We start from the raw sequence: 11,085 nt of genomic DNA, 5'->3' as shown, positions 1-11,085 counted from the left end.
GCGGACAACCACTGGAACGAACATGGATGTCGCCTATCACTGCCAGACGAGGTTCTTGGTTGCTATCACTGCCAGACAAGGCTGTTGCCTGCTACCACTGCCAGACAAGGCTGTTGCCTGCTACCACTGCCAGACGAGGTTGTTGCCTGCTACCACTGCCAGACAAAGTTGTTGCCTGTTACCACTGCCAGACGAGGTTGTTGCCTGCTACCACTGCCACACGAGGTTGTTGCCTGCTATCACTGCTGGACAAGGTTGTTGCCTGCTGCCACTACGATGCACATAGTCGTCACCTACCATGGCAATGGATATACTTTTCACTTGCTACCACTGCCAGAAGTAGCCCTCAGCTGCTATCACTGTTGGATGGCTATCTGCCACCACTGCATTGGGCATGGTTGTCGTCTGCTACCACTGCAAGACATAGTTGTCACCTTTCTTTCAGTGAAAGGCGCATGTTGCCTAATATTAAGGAAAATACCACTACCACATGGTGCTAATACTACTGGCGTCGCTGTTGACTCTTGCGTTACTACAGTAGTCACTCTCATACTCATGCTGGTGGCGAAGCGCGTTCACCAAGTAGCCACTAGCGCATCACTGTCAAATATATCTATAGAAGCTGGACGGTTTGGTAACAGATACTGATGGTATTTCTGGCAAGGGCTGCGTAGCGTATGGCATGGTAGGGGAAGGAAGAGTCGACTAGGCAGACAAAATAACGGGTCCATAGGCCCATAGACAAGGCAGAATTTCGTTTACTGTTACGGAGATTCTTTTTCAGGTGAGTGGATCTCTGCAACGATGAAAGGGACTTTGATTAGTTTTCATATTTACCACAATGATTTTCACCTGAAGCTTAGCAAAAAATGTTTGTCAATTTATATATTTTATGTTTGGCGGATGGCTCTTAAATATTGATTCGTATCTACTGCACAGTTGAAATCACCACATAACACAATCCTTGACTCACCTGACTAGATACTGAGGATGCGGTCACTTCGCCGGGGCGTAATGTTCAGTGCAGGAGTTCTGCCAGGGCGGCAATATATGTCTGGGCCATCTGAAGGGTCTCGAACTTGGACAGTTTCTGGTCACCGCTAAGAGCTGGGATCACTTCGCGTAAGCGGTCGAATGCGTCATTTAATCCATTCATGCGGCGCCGCTCGCGAGCATTTGCAGCAAGTCGCCGTTTTCTGAGCACTTCTCGTCCCACTGTCTTCGGGGGTTTTCTTCTGCACTTGCTCAGGCGGCCATGATTTGAAGAAGCAACTAATGTTCCTGACGAGGTAGTGACGACGGCTGCAGCGGCGGCCAAGAGCGGGTGTGTCGTACCAGGGGCACCCCAGGACCAAGAGGAAGGGCCACTTGCTGACACTGTCCAGGAACGAGGTGACCCGACTTCAAGACTCTCACAGCTGCTCATAGGCGAACTTGAGGGACTCGGACGGCCCTCAGAATACGAGGTGGTTGTAATTGACGACCAGGCTGGTGACGAGGCTGTAGCTGCAGGCTGGCACTGTGGGCTGGGTGTGGCACTGGGGGTGTCAAAATGAGACGTTGCACTAAATAGCCCCGCGGGGCTCAGAAGAGCTGAGCCAGCATAAGGCTCTGTATAGTGAGGATAGTTGGCCTGGTGGACCGATGGGGGATAGAGCCATTCAGACACTGACATGGTTGTCCACGCTACTGATCTAAACTCTGACCCACACCTCTATCCTCCTCCTTTATATGGGCTAGAGATCCCTGAGCGATGGTCACGTGACTAAAGCAGCCAATCCGGGTAGGAATAAGCAGGAGCTGGGCGGGGCATCGCGTGCCCGAGGTCACTGTTGGTGTTGCCACTACCTCCCAACCTGTCTCTATACCCTTACTCCATCACCCTCCACTCCACATCCTACACTCTATCCCTCTCCACTTTACATACTCCACTCCATCAGCCACCAGTCCACATTCTCCACCACCCTCCACTCCATCATCCAACACCCCACCCTCCACTCCATCATCCAACACCCCACCCTCCACTCCATCACCCTCCACTTCATCCTCCTCCACTCCATCACCCACCACTCCATCACCCACCACTCCATCACCCTCCACTGGATCACCCAACACTCCACCCTCCATTCCATCACCCTCAACTTCATCATCCTCCACTCCATTCTTTCACCCCTCCACTCTTTCATCCTCCACTCCTTAACCCTCTATTCCATCACCATCCACACCATCCCCTTTCACTCCTTCCATCACTCTTCACTCCATCACCCTCCATTCCATCACCCTCCACTCCATCACCCACCACTCCATCACCCACCACTCCATCACCCTCCATTCCATCACCCTCCATTCCATCACCCTCCACTCCATCACCCTCCATTCCATCACCCTCAATTCCATCACCCTCCACTCCATCACCTTCCATTCCATCACCCTCCATTCCATCACCCTCCATTCCATCATCCTCCACTCCATCACCTTCCATTCCATCACCCTCCATTCCATCACCCTCTACTCCATCACCCTCCATTCCATCACCCTCCATTCCATCACCCTCCACTCCATCACCCTCCATTCCATCACCCTCCATTCCATCACCCTCCACTCCATCATCTTCCATTCCATCACCCTCCATTCCATCACCCTCCATTCCATCACCTTCCATTCCATCACCCTCCATTCCATCACCCTCCATTCCATCACCCTCCATTCCATCACCCTCCATTCCTTCACCCTCCACTCCATCACCTTCCATTCCATCACACTCCATTCCATCACCCTCCATTCCATCACCCTCCATTCCATCACCCTCCATTCCATCACCCTCCGTTCCATTACCCTGCACTCCAACACTATTCACGTTCCTTTTTATATTTCCGTTATCCACACCCCTTCCCTCAACACCCTTCCCTCCATACCTCTTCCCTCCACATCTCTTCCCTCCACAACCTTTCTTCCACACCTCTTCCCTCCACAGCCTTCCCTCCACACCCTTCCCTCCACACCCTTCCCTCCACACCCTTCCCTCCACACCCTTCCCTCCACACCCTTCCCTCCACACCTTTCCCTCCACACCCTTCCCTCCCTCCACACTTATCTCCTTACCCCTACTCTATATACTCATTCTTTCCATACCCCGCCCACTCTCCCTGCCCACTCATCCCCTCTCATTCTCCCGTCTCCCACTCATCCCTGCCTAATCTCCCCGCCCACTTCTCCCTCGTCCAGTCCTACACACATCTTTTGATTTAGTTAGTTCAGAATAGGTTCAAGTGGTCTCTTCTTAAACTCACTTGACCAGCGATGTTCTCGAGTGGTCCATGCTACCTTCAGATAGTCCACGATGAATCCACTGGTTCGTGATGAGTTCAGTTTTTCCACGACAGAGTCGGCTGGTCCACGATTGCTTCGGTTTGCGGTGGTTTCGGTTAGTCTGTGGTGAAATTGGTTGCTCTGCGGTGGGTTGGGTTGGTCTGTGTTAGGATGACACCCTGGAGGTCTCACGGTTCAGGAGGGTTCAGACCCAGAGGTCTGGCGAGCTCGCGGAAACTCCTTTGAGTGAGACACCGGCCGCTCGTCCCGCTACTGGCAATTAATTATCTTTTTTGGTTCATTATCACGGTCAGGGAGGCTGGGGGAGCTGGACCACCCTACATCATCACCACCAGGCCATCTTGCTGCTGCTGCTGCTGCTGCTGCTGCTGCTGCTGCTGCTGCTGCTGCTGCTGCTGCTGCTGCTACTACTACTACTACTACTACTACTACTACTTCTACGCCTACTACTACTACTACTACTACTGCTGCTGCTGTTGCTGTTGTTTTTATAGAGGCTGGGGAGCTGGACCGCCCTAAATCGTCACCACCAGGCGCCCTTGTTGTTGTTGCTGCTGCTGTTACTACTGCTGCTGCTGCTGCTGCTGCTGCTGCTGCTACTACTACTACTGCTACGACTACTACAAATACTGCTGCTGCTGCTGCTGCTGTTGCTGTTCTTATAGAAGCTGAGGAGCAGTACCAAGCTCTATTATTACCATAAGCTCTTATTGTTGTTGCTTCTGTCGCTGTTACTACAACTACTACTACTACTACTACTACTACTACTACTACTACTATTGTTGCTGCTGCTGCTGCTGCTGTTGCTGCTACTACTACTTCTGCTGAAGAGGCTGCTGCTTCTACTTCTGCATGGACTACAACCTCTGCTGTTTAAGATGCTGCCGCTGCTGCTACTGGAAGTGACTCTGAGCCTGTGGCTTAAGATGCTCTATATAATATATATATATATATATATATATATATATATATATATATATATATATATATATATATATATATATATATATATATATATATATATATATATATATATATATATATATATATATATATATATATATATATATATATATATATATATATATATATATATATATATATATATATATATATATATATATATATATATATTATATATATATATATATATATATATTATATATATAATTATATATATATATGTCGTGCCGAATAGGCAGAACTTGCGATCTTGGCTTAAATAGCAACGCTCATCTTGCCATATAGGACAAGCGAAAATTTGTGTATGCAATAATTTCGCCAAAATCATTCTGAACCTAACGAAAAAAATATATTTCACTGTGTTTGTTTAGTATTAAATTATTGTAAACAAATCTAAAATATATTTAGTTGGGTTAAGCTAAAATAAATTGTTCTTGTTATAACAAGGTTAGGTAAGTTTTCTAAGTTTCTTTTGGTGCAAAATTAAATTTTTTTTACATTAACAGTAATGAAAAAAAATATATATTTAAACGTATAAGAGAAAATTTTAGAAAGGACTTAATTTTAAATGAGTTCTTGCTAATTGACCAGTTTTACATATTCGGCACGACATATATGTATATTTATACATAATAGTAATAATAATTTTTATTATTTATTGTTATTATTATTAATGGAACCACTAAACTCTAGAGGGCCGATCGACACCATGCCCAGCCCTTCCAGGGTAGGGTAGGTGCCTGAGCCCGAGCCTTTAGCTCATAAGACTGTCATTCCCATTAGCCTCCTTGGGGCGGGGATGGCAGACCAGAGAGGCCTAGCTTGTGGCTAGGACTGGGGACAGTTGGTCCCAAAGATGAGGAGGTCCTTGTGCCTCCTCCCATGGGAGACTTAGGTATCAGACACTCCCTAAAGAGGGAGCCAAGGCCGGGCCACCACTTGGAAAAGGCCCGGGCCGGGAGAATACCGGCGAATCTTTAATAATAATAATAATCTAGAGGGCAATACGTCAAGAAAAAATAAAAATAATTAGAGTTGATCCAAGGAAGGAGAGAAGGGACTACGTGAATGCTGACACCCGTCAGCATTCACGTACGACTTAGACCTAGATTTTTAACACTGACGACTGTCAGTGTTAAAAATCTAGGGAGTCCTCAAGCAAGTTTTGAATACTGCCTGAGGCGTTCTCCAGCCCAGCATCCACAAGATATTACCATCCCTTTGTTAATCGCTTCTCTACGGTAACTTTATACCCGGCTATCCAAACGCCACAAAGGGAGACCAGACTTTTCCCGACCTGTAGTAGAATTCAAGTCAGGCTATATATTATGACTGTTACATATATACATATCTTATAGACAGTGATGTAATTAGTTGCTAAGCATTGCCGCAGTGTATTTCCAGAGACAGGTTTTAACTAAAATTTGTGCGTAGCTACTAGTCATAATTATTAATAAGCAATAGGATTTTTAAAAGCTTGAGGAGATACAGGCAACCTAGAACACACGAATATATATATATATATTTTTTTTTTTTTTTTTTTTTTTTTTTTATCACACCGGCCGATTCCCACCAAGGCAGGGTGGCCCGAAAAAGAAAAACTTTCACCATCATTCACTCCATCACTGTCTTGCCAGAAGGGTGCTTTACACTACAGTTTTTAAACTGCAACATTAACACCCCTCCTTCAGAGTGCAGGCACTGTACTTCCCATCTCCAGGACTCAAGTCCGGCCTGCCGGTTTCCCTGAATCCCTTCATAAATGTTACTTTGCTCACACTCCAACAGCACGTCAAGTATTAAAAACCATTTGTCTCCATTCACTCCTATCAAACACGCTCAAGCATGCCTGCTGGAAGTCCAAGCCCCTCGCACACAAAACCTCCTTTACCCCCTCCCTCCAACCCTTCCTTGGCCGACCCCTACCCCGCCTTCCTTCCACTACAGACTGATACACTCTTGAAGTCATTCTGTTTCGCTCCATTCTCTCTACATGTCCGAACCACCTCAACAACCCTTCCTCAGCCCTCTGGACAACAGTTTTGGTAATCCCGCACCTCCTCCTAACTTCCAAACTACGAATTCTCTGCATTATATTCACACCACACATTGCCCTCAGACATGACATCTCCACTGCCTCCAGCCTTCTCCTCGCTGCAACATTCATCACCCACGCTTCACACCCATATAAGAGCGTTGGTAAAACTATACTCTCATACATTCCCCTCTTTGCCTCCAAGGACAAAGTTCTTTGTCTCCACAGACTCCTAAGTGCACCACTCACTCTTTTTCCCTCATCAATTCTATGATTCACCTCATCTTTCATAGACCCATCCGCTGACACGTCCACTCCCAAATATCTGAATACGTTCACCTCCTCCATACTCTCTCCCTCCAATCTGATATTCAATCTTTCATCACCTAATCTTTTTGTTATCCTCATAACCTTACTCTTTCCTGTATTCACCTTTAATTTTCTTCTTTTGCACACCCTATATATATATATATATATATATATATATATATATATATATATATATATATATATATATATATATATATATATATATATATATATATATATATATATATATATATATATATATATATATATATATATATATATATATATATATATATATATATATATATATATATATATATATATATATATATATATGTATATATATGTATATATATATATATATATATATATATATATATATATATATATATATATATATATATATATATATATATATATATATATATATATATATACACAAGGACCCCAGTGTAAATAAGGCACATTGACTTTCTTGGGTTATCTTAGTTAAACTGCACATATGCTGCTATATATAAAAATTATCTAACTGTATTCATGTGTACCTGTCATCAATGACAGGTACACATCAATGTGGAGCAATTCGTGCAACTTAAGTTAATTTTGTCTCCAGGATGTGACCCACACCAGTCGGTTAACACCCAGGTACCTCCCTGGGTGTTAGCAGGTATGTTAAGGAAACAGACCCAGTAAGTACACCCGTACCAGGATCGACCCAGACACTCAGTGTGTGAGCTGAGTATGCTACCAACCGAACTACGAGACACACCGAGCATAGTCTTCTTCGTCTTGAATTTGTTCCCTGGTTCCTGGTAGTAGCGCTGAGCTCAAGTTACTCTGAGCTCAGGATGCTCCGAGGACGGACGCTCTCTGTGGTGTCATTCGTTTCATAGAAAACGGCATGAGGCTACTGTTTTGATGGTAAATTTCTATATATTTATTCAGACTCACAGAAAATGTGATCTATGATTTAGCGAAAATACTTACATATTCATAAACATTAAATACATTAGAATGAATAAATGCTTTCAAATAATATCAAACATTGTTAATGTAATTGGCAATTCAGACAAGACTTAGCTGCATTATGAATACATACTAATATAGAGGTTACTTAACATAATTCTAAAAAATTACCCTTGTATATTGAAACTTCTAAAGAAATGCATCGACACCATGTCTAACCCTTCTAGGGTAGGGTAGGTGCCTGAGCCCGAGCCTTGAGCTCATAAGACTGTCATTCCCATTTGCCCCCTTGTTGCGGGGATGGCAGACCAGAGAGGCCTAGCTTGTGGCTAGGCCTGGGGACAGTTGGTCCCAAAGATGAGGAGGTACTTGTGCCTCCTCCCATGGTAGACTTAGGTCTCAGACACTCCCTAAAGAGGGAGCCAAGGCCGGGCCACCACTTGGACAAGGCCTGGGCCGGGAGAATACCGGCTAATCTTTAACTAACTAACTAACTAAAGAAAAGTCATCGACACCATGTCTAACCCTTCTAGGTTAGGGTAGGTGCCTGAGCCCGAGCTTGCTGTGGAAAATACTGTATATATTTTCCGGAAATGCAGTATTTATATGTAAATAGATGGCCATACTGTATTTAATAATATTTATGTCATAGAAAACGGAAAGCCTGCGTCTGCGCAGACGGGACTCGCCATCTTGGTTTTGAATTTGCATTAGAACGTTGGTGTAATGGATAGAAATTTTCGTGCTCTAGAATTTAAAATTGTGTTGACACCTCTCAAATAGGAGGCGAAATTGGTGGATGTGCATTCCTGCATAACTTGAGATATCAGACGACTGGACAAGACAGCTCCAGGAACCTCAGATAAGCTCTCTAGATTTATGTGTAATTCTGGCCAGCATTATTTTCATAGATTTAGTTAGAGTGAGGTTTTCTGAGTATGATAGACCTTAATCTCCAGTCAAATTGGTGAGTTTTTAAGATATTCTCCTTCTGTTATGTAAATGTGTTTATATATAATCATTTTTTAATTTTAATATACAGTCCACAAATTTATATATTTACCAGCATTCCTGGTGATGTATATTTCATTTAATTAATAGGTCCAGAGCAACTTGTGAATATGACAGTGGTAGGCATCGAAGGGGGACATTTTTTGCCACCTAGGCGTCCCAAATTCCTACTTGTCTAACTGATAAATAATAATTATCAATGTTCATTTACTGTTATGTATATAATAATACATTCAGATAACTGCAATTTTCCACACTTGCAGCTCACAAGACTGTCATTCCCATTAGGCCCCTTGAGGCGGGGATGGCAGACCAGAGAGGCCTAGCTTGTGGCTAGGCATGGGGACAGTTGGTCCCAAAGATAAGGAGGTACTTGTGCCTCCTCCCATGGGAGACTTAGGTCTCAGACACTCCCTAAAGAGGGAGCCAAGGCCGGGCCACCACTTGGAAAAGGCCCGAGCCGGGAGAATACCGGCGCATCTTTATCAATACTAATAAAGAAATGGTTATAACTATGACTATAAAGTCCAACGGCGGGTCATCATTTGACTAAGACCCGCGTCTGGAAACATTTGTCGTGTTTCCTGACGAACCTTACCCAGAGGCGTCGGCAGAGTCGGTGTCACCCGGGGTGGAATCTCTGGTGTCACCCGGGGCAGCATTTTTGGTGTCACCTCCATGAAATTCAAGGGCGGGAGGGATGGGGGTTAAACTCCAGTTACGTCACTACTGCATGACCAGTTACGTCACTACTGCATGACCAGTTACGTCACTACTACATGACCAGTTACGTCACTACAGCATGACCAGTTACGTCACTACTGCATGATCAGTTACGTCACTACTACATGACCAGTTACGTCACTACTACATGACCAGTTACGTCACTACAGCATGACCAGTTACGTCACTACTGCATGACCAGTTACGTCACTACTACATGACCAGTTACGTCACTACAGCATGACCAGTTACGTCACTACTGCATGACCAGTTACGTCACTACTGCATGACCAGTTACGTCACTACTACATGACCAGTTACGTCACTACAGCATGACCAGTTACGTCACTACTGCATGATCAGTTACGTCACTACTACATGACCAGTTACGTCACTACTACATGACCAGTTACGTCACTACTGCATGACCAGATACGTCACTGCTACATGACCAGTTACGCCACTACAGCATGACCAGTTGCGTCACTACCACATGATCAGTTACGTCACTACTGCATGACCAGTTACGTCACTACTGCATGACCAGTTACGTCAGTACTACATGACCAGTTTCGTCACTACTGCATGACCAGTTACGTCACTACTACATGACCAGTTAGGTCACTACTGCATGACCAGTTACGTCACTACTACATGACCAGTTACGTCACTACTACATGACCAGTTACGTCACTACTGCATGACCAGTTACGTCACTACTGCATGACCAGTTACGTCACTACCGCATGACCAGTTACGCAACTACTGCATGACCAGTTACGTCACTACTGCATGACCAGTTACGTCACTGCTACATGACCAGTTACGTCACTACTGCATGACCAGTTACGTCACTGCTACATGACCAGTTACGTCACTACAGCATGACCAGTTACGCCACTACTGCATGACCAGTTACGTCACTACTGCATGACCAGTTACGTCACTACCGCATGACCAGTTACGTCACTACTACATGACCAGTTACGTCACTACAGCATGACCAGTTGCGTCACTATTGCATGACCAGTTACGTCACTACTGCATGACCAGTTACGTCACTACTGCATGACCAGTTACGTCACTACCGCATGACCAGTTACGTAACTACTGCATGACCAGTTACGTCACTACTACAAGACCAGTTACGTCACTGCTGCATAACCAGTTACGTCACTACTGCATGACCAGTTACGTCACTACTGCATGACCAGTTACGTCACTACCGTATGACCAGTTACGTCACTACAGCATGACCAGTTACGTCACTACTACATGGCCAGTTACGTCACTACTGCATGACCAGTTGCGTCACTACTACATGACCAGTTACGTCACTACTGCATGACCAGTTACGTCACTACCGTCATGACCAGTTACGTCACTACAGCATGAACAGTTACGTCACTACTACATGACCAGTTACGTCACTACTGCATGACCAGTTACGTCACTACTACATGACCAGTTACGTCACTACTGCATGACCAGTTACGTCACTACTGCATGACCAGTTACGTCACTACAGCATGACCAGTTACGTCAGTACTGCATGACCAGTTACGTCACTACAGCATGACCAGTTACGTCACTACTGCATGACCAGTTACGTCACTACTACATGACCAGTTACGTCAGTACTGCATGACCAGTTACGTCACTACAGCATGACCAGTTACGTCACTACTACATAACCAGTTACGTCACTACAGCATGACCAGTAACGTCACTACAGCATGACCAGTTAC

The 11,085-nt window shown here is 44.6% G+C and overlaps 1 protein-coding gene across 1 annotated transcript; it reads right to left on the bottom strand.

Annotated features, from left to right (window-relative positions):
- Window positions 1-627: 627 nt before the first annotated feature.
- On the bottom strand, window positions 628-1,778 carry LOC128693966 (transcription factor Atoh1-like). The gene is made up of 2 exons (XM_053783913.2): window positions 974-1,778; window positions 628-796 (listed from the first exon to the last, which is right to left on the bottom strand). Exon 1 carries the CDS (start codon window positions 1,673-1,675, stop codon window positions 1,019-1,021), a length of 657 nt encoding a protein of 218 aa, XP_053639888.1. The 5' UTR covers window positions 1,676-1,778; the 3' UTR covers window positions 628-796; window positions 974-1,018.
- Between the last annotated feature and the right edge of the window lie 9,307 nt (window positions 1,779-11,085).

This window comes from Cherax quadricarinatus, chromosome 90, assembly GCF_038502225.1.
Source record: "Cherax quadricarinatus isolate ZL_2023a chromosome 90, ASM3850222v1, whole genome shotgun sequence".
NCBI classification, from domain to species: Eukaryota; Metazoa; Arthropoda; class Malacostraca; order Decapoda; family Parastacidae; genus Cherax; species Cherax quadricarinatus.
The sequence above is the reverse complement of the archived record's forward strand: the minus strand, read 5'-3'. Positions and strand labels throughout refer to the sequence as shown.